The 12,132-nt window shown below is 43.6% G+C and overlaps 1 protein-coding gene and 1 long non-coding RNA gene across 2 annotated transcripts; one reads left to right on the forward strand and one right to left on the reverse strand.

The window, feature by feature from the left end:
• The first annotated feature begins 1,171 nt into the window (after positions 1-1,171).
• On the forward strand, positions 1,172-7,922 carry TMEM254 (transmembrane protein 254). The gene is made up of 4 exons (XM_039727447.1): positions 1,172-1,276; positions 2,800-2,903; positions 4,072-4,131; positions 6,399-7,922. The coding sequence occupies exons 1-4, from the start codon at positions 1,172-1,174 to the stop codon at positions 6,517-6,519; spliced, it is 390 nt and encodes a 129-aa protein (XP_039583381.1). The 3' UTR covers positions 6,520-7,922.
• LOC120510963 lies at positions 2,089-6,459 on the reverse strand. Its single transcript, XR_005629641.1, has 3 exons — positions 6,329-6,459; positions 4,892-5,096; positions 2,089-2,223 (listed from the first exon to the last, which is right to left on the reverse strand). It is a non-coding gene; the product is annotated as an uncharacterized LOC120510963 (long non-coding RNA).
• Positions 7,923-12,132: the final 4,210 nt, after the last annotated feature.

Below are 12,132 nucleotides of genomic sequence, written 5' to 3' on the forward strand. Positions count from 1 at the left end.
CCCCGCAGCCTGAGCCGCTTTTGGACTGCGTTCCCGAGCACGGCCTTGCTGTGACCGCGGGGATGGTTCTGGTGCGGGACGAGGTGGGCTCTCCTTGTGCGGGCCAGTCCCGGGCTCTCCTACCACAAAGCTCGGCCCGGATCAGGATCTCAGCTCCACCTCTGGGCACGGCATTATGTGTACATGGCAGAAGCAATTGTGTACAATGTTCTAAGGAGGAAGAAATTAACAAATGGGCTACTAAAAAACAAACCAAAGCAAAGCAAACCAAACAAACGCGGGAGAAAAAAAAAACCAAAACAAAAAAAAAAAAAACCCAAAAAAAAACAAACCAAAGCAAAGCAAACCAAACAAACGGGGGAGAAAAAAAAAACCAAAACAAAAAAACCCCAAAAAAATACCACAAAAAGTTTAATTTCAGAAATTTCTCCCAGATACCAAGACGTAAGTGGGGCCACACACTCTTCTCTCCTGCATCAGCAAAGCAACACAGTGACATTTATTAATCAGGCGTAAGTCCACAACCTCAGTGGGTTTTGTAGATGGGATTCCCAGCAGTTTTACCACAGCAGGATTTTTTACCAAACTCTCTTGTAATCTCCAAAGAACACCCCAAAAAAAGGAGGAAAAAAAGAAAAGGGCGGAGGAAACCATAGGCATGTCATTAACACGTAATTATCAGAGCAGCCGCTTTAGCCTTCCTGCAAGGAGAAACAAGAGCACAGCCAACATTTCACAGTGTGTATGCACTCTCAGTCATGCCGAGCAAACAGGTCGCAAAGCTCAAAGGAAAGCATAAACCTGCCCAACCCACCCAACATTTCTAGCCCTGAGCACCTTTCCCAAGGCCGCGGTGACTCATCACCGAGACCACATTCCCAAAAGGGCACAGAATAGAAAACGCTGGACTTAATACGCTTTGAATGGCCAGTTTTGGAAAGGGAAGGTACTCTGTATTGTTCTAGGTAACGACTGCTCAGCGGCAGGAAGGTCAATAGATATTTATTTTACCCCAGGAGCGAGCGCCAGTGCAGGCTGCGAGCCGGGCCGTGCTGCGGCAGGGACACCCGTGTCCCCGGGACGGCCCCAGGCCCTGCGGGGGCACCGGGCACAGCCCTCAGCCGCCTCCGCCCGCGGCCCCGCGCCGTGCCGCGAGAGGGCGCTCGCTGGCATGGCGGCGGCGGCGGCGGAGCGCGGCCGCGATGGCAGCTGCCACTTCCAGCGTTCCCGGCTCATCTGGATGGTCGCCATCATCTTGGGCATGATCCTCCTCGGCGTAAGGAGCGGCGCGGGGAGGGAGGGAAGGAGATGGGTCAGAAAGCCGGGGTGCGTGGAACAGGTTCCCTGCACCGTCCCGTGTCCGCGGAAACGCCGCTCCCTAAAATAAACGGGGAGAAAAAGGAAACTAGAGGTGCTGCTTTGGCCGGGCAGGGAGGAGGCTGGACGGAGCCTGCAGGAAGGCCGGAGTGAGGGAGAACCCAGCTGGTCTGGAAGGGAAGCGAGGCCGTGGCGCTGGAGCGTCCCGGGGCACGGCACCGAGCGAGGGTTTGCGGGCAGTGCCCTGGGAAAGGGCCGCGGCATCCCAGCGCGGCGAGTCGAGGCACTGGGCATCAGCACAGCCTGTACGAACTGGTGGCGTTGGAAAACACACGAGTTCAGTCACCGCGTTGTCTTCATTTCCAAAAGCAGACTTCAGCTAAGTTAGGTTGGATTACTGGAGCCGGGATATTAATGGCTTTTTGATGTATCTGACCAGTTTATCAAAGTCGTCTCTTGACTTTCATGTGTTGTGATTTTCTTTCTGTTTGCACCGATTTTTCTGAATTTAAGAATCACCACTGTAAAAATGATAGTCGAGGCACGTCAAGTCACTCACAAAACAGTTTTTGGGCTGTTTCAAGAAACAGAGCGAGCTTTAAGCAGATTCCCTGTTTAAACCCATCACCTTGCATTTTTGGCAAAGCTAAATTTACGTCTAGTGAGAAGCTGCAGTGTTGATAGCAGAACCAAGATAAGGCAGGGTGAACTCTGGCCTAGCTCTCACCGTGGTCCCCAGTGGCCTCTGAAGTGCACAGCTCATCGCTCACTGCCTGCTTCTCCCGGTTTGTGAAAATCAGGGTGCACAGTGCTAAACATTCCAGACAGCTCTGTGACAGGAAGGAAACCGGGAAAGAAATTCTGCATCTCTGGTCTTGGGATTCGTGCTCGGTTTTCTTCTGCGCCCTGTTAAAAATAAACAAAAATCTGACATTTCCTTTTTTAGGGGATGAAAGAAGAAAGACTAATCCCCTAGTTTTAGATAGTTATTCCTCCTAAACAGTGTATTCATTGTTTGGTCTCCTCAGGTCACTTGCCTCAGATTAACTTCTTCAGGACAAAGACAATGTAGGTTTTGCAGCTTCCATGTCTAATAGGTAATGAGCTTACAACTTAAATACCACTTAACGTGCAGATGCACTCTTGGTCCCCAGACAGCAACCTTAAACTTATCCCCTTGGCATCTGATATGTCAAGGAATAAAAATTTCCTAGTTGGAATCTTTCAAAGGCTACTGGAAGAATATGGTCCTTGGACAAGGTTAATGGAATGAAAGAATTTAAGTACTATGAATAAATGAGCTCTGAACTCATGGGGCTCAAAAATAAAGCTATTTTGAAGGTTAAATTGATAGTACCTCTACCTTGAAGTAAGATAACTTGTTGTTTTTTTTTTTTCAGTGGGTAACGCTTTGGCCTTCAACTATACCTTATAGTTTCTACCTTGAAGTAAGATAACTTGTTTTTTTGTTTTTTTTTTCAGTGGGTAACGCTTTGGCCTTCAACTATACCTTATAGTTACTTGGGATTATTTGGTACCTTCCTTAATTATTTGGTGGAACACCACCACAAATGGGTATGCTACGGGTAAGTTATATTTGACTGTGTAATTATTTTGCCTCTCTCTGACTCTTAGTCTGTGTTAACAAGCTTTCCTGTAACCCAGTTGTTAATTAGATTTAAAGAGCTCTCCTTTCAAGCTCATTACAATTAAGGGTGTGGGGTAATAAGTATGTAGAGGACTAGACAGGCTAAGACCAGTTTGATAGTTCAAAAATTCAACTTTGAATTTGGCATACTGATGGTTTAACAAGAAAGGGAGGAATGTTAAGATACTACTTTTGATGACAGTTATTAGTGCAAAGTTATGCTTGTACCATCTACCGCAAGTGTTTTTCTTCTCTAGTTGTTACTCAAGCAGTCCAGTTCTTTCTTTAAGAATCTTTTTTTATCCAGCTTGAATTCAAGAACATTTTCTTCCCTGGTACTCACTTCTGATCTACATGAGAAATAATCTGCTGAACAAACTGCATAGTGCTAAGTTTTGCCGGGTTACAAAATTTAGTTTTTGCTACTGTAATTACCAAAAGAGCCGAAAATATTTCCTTGAGCTCACTGACTTCCTGTAAAGACAGAAATCAGTAGGGCTTTCTTGTTTATTTTACCATCATGCAGAACCTTCATATTTTCTTAGAGCATCTTCTGCTTTAGCAAGGTATTGAATTGATTCTAACTGAATATCCTGTCTTTTTTTTCCTACAAAAGCTTCTATATAAAAATGTGTAGGCCAAACGTGCCTACACATTTTATATTCTGAATGTATACACACAGTTGTTTTCATAGAACTAAATCTGTAAAAACTTAAGTAGCTCTTTAGGACCACTAAAAATACTTGTGTAAGTAAAAGGATAGATTTTGCATGCTTAACTAAGATTAACTTGTACTGCTTTCACTAAGTGTTTGGCTTTTGGCTTAATCTAAGTGCTGAAAATTTTGGAAGCCTAGTGGATGCTCCAAATAGCAGGTCAAGGCTTATTGCACAAGTTACAGTTGCTCTGATTTTCTCAGTGGCCTTCAGTTACTTTTAAGTTACACTTGTGGGGTTTTTCCAAGATGAAAAACACCCCTTCCTTTCTAGGTTAAAATCAGTTGTCGCTTCAATGCTTCCAGATTTGTATTCTCTGCATAATGCATCTTGGATACAACAGTTTCTCCCTAATTTTCAGCAAAATAAACCATGTTTTCTTTCCACCAGGTTCTGGGTATCCTGGTTGATTCACATAGTGGAAGCCCTCTACGGTATTAAGTTATGCCAGTAAGTTGTTTCCTCCTCTCACTCCAACATCATTTTTCTGCAAAGGATTTCTGACTCAAGTAACATAAGCAACAGACTCATTGTGGTGGCTCTCAGCAGCAGTGAATTCAGAGGATGCTGGTGAAATTCTTGCTGCAGTGGTAGTGTGCTGTTGGTTTCTGGCAATTCTCCCAGTGGTTACTGTTGTGCAGGGCAGCAAAACCAAGGGCTGGCAACTTGCACAAGTGGCAGCAGCAAGGTTTGCCAGAGATTGTCTGGCAGCCCCTGAACTCCCTGCTCACTGGGTACCACTGCTGCTCAGGAGGCAGAGGGAGTAACAGACAGTGTAGAAATAGTCTGATAACTTCAGGTGTTAGAATTTTATCAGATCTTTCCTCATCAGGATTGCAATACTGCTAATCACACGCTTAAACAATCACACTTGTATTGTGGGAACGCACTTTCATCTGGGGACTCTTGCAGATCTACTTGCATCTGCAGGTCCCTGGGATAAAATACTTGAAGTAGTCATATACTTGAAGCAAGGCCATCTAAGTCCTAGGTTAGGATATCAATGTACCTGGAAAGGAGTGCTGTCCAAACACATCATCCTTCTGTAGGTTGTCATTAGGTTCTCATGCTCTGCAGTCAGGCCACAACTGGGCACTTTCATCTGGGGACTCTTGCAGATCTACTTGCATCTGCAGGTCCCTGGGATAAAATACTTGAAGTAGTCATACAAGCAAGGCCATCTAAGTCCTAGGTTAGGATATCAATGTACCTGGAAAGGAGTGCTGTCCAAACACATCATCCTTCTGTAGGTTGTCATTAGGTTCTCATGCTCTGCAGTCAGGCCAGTCTGGCCACAGTCAGGCCAGTCTGTTTGCCATGATGGGTTTCCACTTCATTTGGGTCTTCACTGCTGTCTGCCCCAGGCTTCTCAGGTTACAGCTCTTGGAAACAACAGGATTTCGTTTCATGGAACACTGCATAAGTTGGTTTGGTTTTTTTTTAAAGATAGTAAAATATGGATTATTAATTTCTGCTTTCAGAATGAGAGTTAGTAAAAATTTAGTGTTTAGCAGACTCATTTTGAGTCTGAGTGTGCAAATAAATGGGTATCAGGGCCTAAGGCAATTCTTTCAAGTATGAGGAAACTTGACTACCAGTAAGCATACCAAATGAGTATATTGTAATTAATTTTACTAATGAAGTTTTACAGAGTAGTGTTAAAACCCACTAAAAAAAAAAAAAAAGGCAGAGGTGGCCTACCCATGATCATCTCATCAGGAGTGCTGCTTAGATTACCTAACAGCTGTACTTCTGTGAGCACCAAACACCATTTATTTTTACTTATATCAAAGTTATGTCTACTTGGCAACATTGCAAAGGAGGCACAAAGAACACTGAGGACTCAGATACAAATTTGTTAATCAGCAGTAGTATTGTCATTGGCTCTTGGCCTGTATTGCTGCACATGGTCTATTCATTAAGCTTGTCTTGTAGCAACAGGTAAATTTCTTAAGCCCTTGTTCTCCAGGTTTTGCACTAATTTGAAAACACTGCAGCTGGGATTATAAACAAAAAAACCCACAGCTATATAATTGTTTACAGGAAGTGTGAAACCCCCTAGTTTGCTGTTGTGTTTATACTTGTTCCTTTCAGTAGGAGTACTTCTCAAGAACAGTGGAGGAGAAAATGACATTTTCTGTAACATACAGAAAAAGTCATATATGTTATATTGAAACTAACTAACATAGGAAGGTCTCTTCTTCATAAATTAAGTGAAGTGCCTTCAGCCCTATTACCTGTCTTTGTCTAGCCACAAACTCAGGTACCAGTGTTTCTCCATGCCCCATCACACAGTCATTGTCAGGTCTCTGCCCTGCCAGCATAAAGTCTTCCTTGACTAACACAGCAAGAAGTTATATTCAGACTTGTATATTAAGTATTAAGCTACTCCAGTTTCTTGCTTCTTTGCACACAAACTTCTGGGATAAGTAATTTCAAATAGGACAGATGGAGATTGCAATTTATATATTGTTGAGGAAATTGTATTCATAGAATGTCTTTTGTTCAATAAATAGCTCAAAATCCTAAACCCAGAAGAAATGGTATGTTTAGTTAGCACAAGGAATGTCTCAGTATGGAAACTAATGTGCTGAACTGAAATGTTCTAATCCTGTCTGAATCTCAAGGAAAGCTAGAGATAGCTTACCTTACTTTATAAGTAGCAGTGCAGCCTGCAGGAGCCGAGTCTTGTGACACATTTTGTGTTTTTGTTACAGAGCTAAAGGAATCACCGACCCGGCTATTCAGTTTCAGTGGTTTGTTCAGACCCTGTTATTTGGATATGCTTCCTTCGGTCTCCTGGTGTCTTACAAGCCTGCAGACAAGAAGCAGTACTAGAAGACAATGAAAGAAGTCACTTCTCACATACTTCATCTCATTTTTCTGAAAAGACCTCCACATATGTATCTAGGTGCTGAAATTAGCTAAATTACATTCCTGCTGCATGATGCAGTGCCCTCCTACCCAAGCAACTCTCCTCTTACTAAGCAACGCAACTAAAATTCACAGAGCCCTGTGGATAGTTCAGTAGAAAATCATAACTTCAGTCTTGGCACTGACAAATTTTAATCCTATTTGTTAGGCAAGAAGCCAAAAGTTGCTCCTCTGCAGATTTTGACATGTATACTCTGTCACTGAGAGCTGGTAGCAGTGGTTGATAAATTACCTTTTCATGAGGAGAATTGTTCTTCTGCAACAGGGAGGGTTATTTACATCCACAAGGCAGCTTGCATGTGTTTTGTAATAGGATTTAAATTTACCTATATTTTCTCTATGGGACTGACATTGTTGTGAAAGCCTGCTCTTTGCACTTTGTTTTGTCTGCTTACTTTGTTCCCCAGAGGACAGACCACTGTACTGCTGCAGGCACATTGAAAAGACCAGGTCTCAGCTCAGGCTGAGGTACAGTGAGCTTGGATACATGAAGCACTTTAACTTGGTTTAATACAAGTGCCTTAAAATTCATGCAGCATGACCTCATCTTTGTAATGAAGACTTTAAGTTATGAGTTATTATAGTATAAAGTAGTTTTGAAGGCAGCTTTTTTGAAGAGTGATTTATTATCCAAAGAAAAAAATCATTCAAAAACCTAGCTGAGAAATTGATATTTGGGAATGAAATTAGATGTAATGAATAAATATACTACTGATTCCCAGCTGCTGGTCTTCTGAAACCTAAGGTTGAGAGACCATCATAAGCACACCTCAAGAGTATTTCCTGTATGTGTAGTGAGTCTTCCATCAGACTGTCTTTTAAATATTTGAACAAGAATTTAGCCTGTGTAGTTTTAGCACTTTTAAAAGGAATAACTATTTAAAGTACTAACTCTGGTGTGGGGAGAAGTTTTATCATGCCATTTGCCATGGTACTGTTCTGGAAGAAAGGGTAAGAAAAGGTTGTTCTTTAAGGGCTCCACAAGGTGGTAACAAATAACTTCGTGCCTTGTGCAGTATCTGCAGGCTGTAACACTTTGATGTGGGAAGCCTTATTCAAGCACAGATACATAAAGTTTTTGCTTTCGGTGGGTACTAAAAGCATGAAGAACTGAAGGGTTTTGAAATGGTCTGTTTGTAGTTTGGGTTTTGTTGTTTAATGGCAAACTGTTAAACATTTTATAGAGAAGTAGAAACTCATTTAGCGGCTAGAAATCCAACAGGAATGTCAAGAGCCTGAGCTACATTTTACTGTGTAACCTTTTGTCTTAGTCTGTGACCCTGGAATAAAGATTTTTGAAAAGTGAAGAAGTTGTTTTTAATACATCCTGTTATTTATTAGAAATAAAATCCCATATAAAATACATAGACACCTTCTTGACACCAGCATCCGTGTTCACACTTAGAACATGCAGGATCAGCTTTCCAAAGTCCCACTGCTGGGACTACACTGCCTTCCCCTCCCAGGGCCAGGCTGCACTGGGCAGGCTCACCCTCAGCCCTTTCCACTGGGCTCTGCAGTGGCTGCAGGTAAATCACAGCTCTGAGAAGTTAACCACGTCCTGTCAGACTCCCCTAATTAGACAGGCTTCCTTTTAGGTGGGCAGTGGCAAAGCGTCCTCAGTGCAGCCCAAGGAAGCTGGAGCAGAAAAAATACATACTGCCTTAGTTTAAAAAAAATGACCAAGTTAGAACAAGGCACTGGCATGAGCCCCATTTTTGAAGCCTCTCTGGGATTTTTGTTTAGCACGACAGAGTTCAGCAGCTTTCTCTGTGGAGTTTGCTGGGCATTGCTTACCAAAGAGTCTAGAAATGCAACTCACAGGTATTCATTCATTCACCTTCAGACACTTGCTCTCCCCAGCCTTTGCTTCACAGTAGTTCAGTTTTAACACTTGTTTAAAAAAAAAAACGCAAAACACCCCCAAAAATAAAAGCCCAAACAGAAACCAAGCCGTGTTTGCTGTCAGCCTCTGTCCCAGAGCTGTGAACAGCACCAATGCCTGTTTGCTGAAGTTGTGGAGGCTTCACAATGCCATCCCAACTGCAAACCTGAGGAGCATGGGACAGGTAATGCTGACTGGCCTTGAGGAAAAGGAGCAAACCCACAGCGTGACAAGACTGAAAATAATATTGAGATACCATTTGTCAGTAAGTGTTTGTAGTGCCCTTAGCAGCACGGTGAGATAAACATACCCTTAATATGTTACAAAATTATTTTTAAGAGCCAGAAGGAGCATGAATACAGGTCAGCACCTCAGCTCACAAAGACACATTCCTGGCTTCCACAGGCTCTCTGGAAACGCTGCAGGTTACACCAGGCAGAAGCATTTCTCCAGGCTAGTCCTAGTAATAAAGGATTATTCTTAATCACTTAGAGCAACTCTTTCCACTGCAATCAAAATGTCCTTTCCACAACAGAAGGGCAGAGCAACAGAAGTGCACCCTGTGTTCCCAAAGGCTGGGCTGGGTGTCAAACCACCCCCATCAGCACCCAACCCGCCCTGCTTGTCAAAGGAAAATACTTCCAAATTAATTCAGTGTAACAAAAATGTTTCAAAATGCCACTTCCCATTGAAACAAAACCCCAATGAAACATACAGGAAGAGCTTTTACTAAGCTTCTTCTAAAAAGGTAAATCACCAAGAAAGCTAAGATGACATTAAGAAAGGTTTTTTAGGATGGATATTTCTGCCAACTTGGCTGGTGAGAGCACTGAAAAATAAATACTGTTTAAACATCCATTTCAAATTGGAAATAAAAAACAACCCTTGCTATGAAAGCTAAGTGCAGGACTGGGTATGCATTATATTAACAATGTAAAGTAGATGCCAAGAAAATTTAAAAAGCAGCCGTGCCTGTTTTTTCTAGACATATTAAAAAACACCCCCGTTCATTTACGTATTTGGCCTGCATTGGTGATCAAAAGAAATAATTTCATACAAGTCAGAACCACCTCACTTAAAACAGTACTTTTATGCTGTGATTGCTTGGTAGCTTTGTTGCAGAAGAAAACAAAGAAACCACCCAGATCCATTTTCACCCTTAAATCACAATATGTGTAAATGAGTGTACCCCTTAAAGTCAGGTTACCCAGGTCATCATGTCTGGCAAATCACTGCTCACATCAAGCTCTGTTGGGGAGTTCTGGATGTGCAGATCAGGACATGCAGCATCAACTCAGAAACACTGCAGAGCCTGGACAGAAGCAGTGAGAGGTCTCCCACCCATTTTCAAAAACTACTTCTAAAGCTTTCAGGGCTGTAGCTCATTTTGTGAGGGAGTGATGAAAAACTTCTCAGAATCTCAATATGCTGTCTTGCTTTGCCTCTTTTTCACACTGACCTAGATTTTTCTAAACACAACAGGAGTCAGCTGAGCCAGACTTTGGAAATACCCAAGTGCCGGTTAATTAGGGCCATTTAATTTGCTCTGGGGCCGGGCAGCTGGTGCCCTGCAGAGCAGGAGAGCCCTGGTGAAGCTGGGGGAATGGGCTCCTGGGTCACTGCCATGGAGTCTGCAGGGAATTTGACCACTATAGGCAAGTCCCACAGTCTGATGGGTGTAGGCATTCTGGTACAGTCTCTTTATGCAAGAGCCACATGAACAGCTCAAGAAATTACCATAGCTTGTTGAAAGCAAAATAAACAACATCCCTCAGTATTTCCTTTACTCCTGCTTCTCAGAAGAGTGATAATAATATGACACAATTCACTTACTGCGCTGGACCTCACACAGCCCCTGCAACTCCAAACATACCTACAGCACATGCATGAGGGGAAAGGAGGAAAGAGAGATGTAAGGAACATTATTGTACCATTTATCAGCATTCTTTGAGACCATTTTCACAAATGAAAACCACTCAGGTGTCCCTTGTGGAAATACACAGGGTGACCAGTCTACTAAGTTTAGCAATTACACAATTTAAAATGTCTTTTTAAAGACACTCTAGGCCTCTTATCAAAAGGAAAACCACGTCCTTCTCCAAAATTTCAAAAGTGTGAAGGATAGGGATTTTCACAGCTGCAATCTGCCCCTGCAACCCCCAACACCAGGCAAGTAAACCAGAAGTAAATCATAGTGCCTGCACTTAGAGGAGCTTTCAGACATCAGCAGCACAGGACAAGCCCCTGTATCCTTTGTGTGGATGCACTCAGATGTGACTGATCTGGCTCTCTCCTTAAGGACTCTTGGTTTCTTTAGACTGTCAGACTGTATGGGCTTAGTTGTATGGGATGTTCATAATTTTTGACATACTTCACAACATTCATAATTGATTAGAATGTTTTCCAAATACTGCCACCAGTTATTGCTGCAGCTTTAAGAAAAATAAATAAGTGCTTTTGAACAACAGGAAATTCATCAGCTCAGGTGGGCACAACGTAGTGAAGGATTCCTCCTCCTCTGAGATGTAGCAAAAGTTTGGGAGCACATGAAAGCAAAGATTTGTAATAGAAGAAAACTCTAAAAACTTCAACACCCTATACATGGCAGACTGCTTAGAGTTAAACAAACTGCAGAGAAAGTGGTAGGAGAACCAAAGCCATCCAATAAATGACTGGCAGGAATTACAGCCAAACCCTAGATTGCTGCAGTTTAGTTTGCCATTCAGTAAACTACATGCCTATGTTTGGGTCTAGCAAAAGTTAAACAATAACATGCCAAATGCACTTACTGTGTTGTAGGATGGGGAGTTTGTGAATCTCCCAAAAGCTGTAGGCCAGAAGGCAAGGTGCTGCCTGTGAGGACATGCCACCTGCATGGGAAGATAAACTGCTCCTGATGCTGCAAAAACATGTACTGCCAGAGATTTAGATGTTAATCCCCAGCTAAGAGGACCTGGTTGAAAATATTAAGGAATTAGTGTGGGAAGAGATTTTGTTTCAATTTAAGATGCACCTTGTTTGCAACAGTCCTGGGAAGAAGTGTGCTGTGCCCCTGACAAGCAGCACGTGCCTAGGACAGCTCCCAAAGTGGCCTAGCTCCAGTGACCTACCTGGGTCAAGGCATCTTGTGCCTCTGGAGACAGGGCTGTGCATTTTAGCCAGCGGCACGCTGGAAGTGAAGGACAGGTTCCCCAAAGTTGGTGATGATTGCAGTGAGAATCCCCGAGAGCTGACTCAGCTGGTCCCATGGACTTCACTGACCCACCTGAGCCCAGCCCAGGACACACTGCACCCACAGCCTGCCCGCTGCCCAGGAGCACAGCCAGGCCCAGGGCAAGGAGCAGCACCTCCTTCTGTGCCACTGAGCAGGGTCCATGGAATGAACAGAGTCCTTGAGGATAGTCCATGCTGCACTGAGGAGGGTCCAGGCTGCACTGAGGAGGGTCCAGGCTGCACTGAGCAGGGTCCAGGCTGCACTGAGGACAGCCCATGCTGACTCCCACCACGCTGGGGAGCAGCCAGGAACCTCCCCTGCCGCCACTCAGGGACAGAGCAGCCATCCTGCCCAGCTGCTTTCTCCTCCCTGGCAGCTCAGAGCTCCCCCTTGCATGAATGATGTGGATTTTGAGGCA

This window comes from Passer montanus, unplaced genomic scaffold (genome assembly GCF_014805655.1).
Source record: "Passer montanus isolate IOZ18808 unplaced genomic scaffold, ASM1480565v1 scaffold61, whole genome shotgun sequence".
NCBI lineage: Eukaryota > Metazoa > Chordata > Aves > Passeriformes > Passeridae > Passer > Passer montanus.

Excerpts from the sequence above, each read along its gene's own strand:
- TMEM254 (XM_039727447.1), top strand. The coding sequence starts at position 1,172 with ATGGCGGCGGCGGCGGCGGAGCGCGGCCGCGATGGCAGCTGCCACTTC. Across the intron at positions 1,277-2,799 it reads TGGGCATGATCCTCCTCGGC|TGGGTAACGCTTTGGCCTTC; the intron begins GTAAGGAGCGGC and ends TTTTTTTTTCAG. Across the intron at positions 4,132-6,398 it reads TACGGTATTAAGTTATGCCA|AGCTAAAGGAATCACCGACC; the intron begins GTAAGTTGTTTC and ends TTTTTGTTACAG.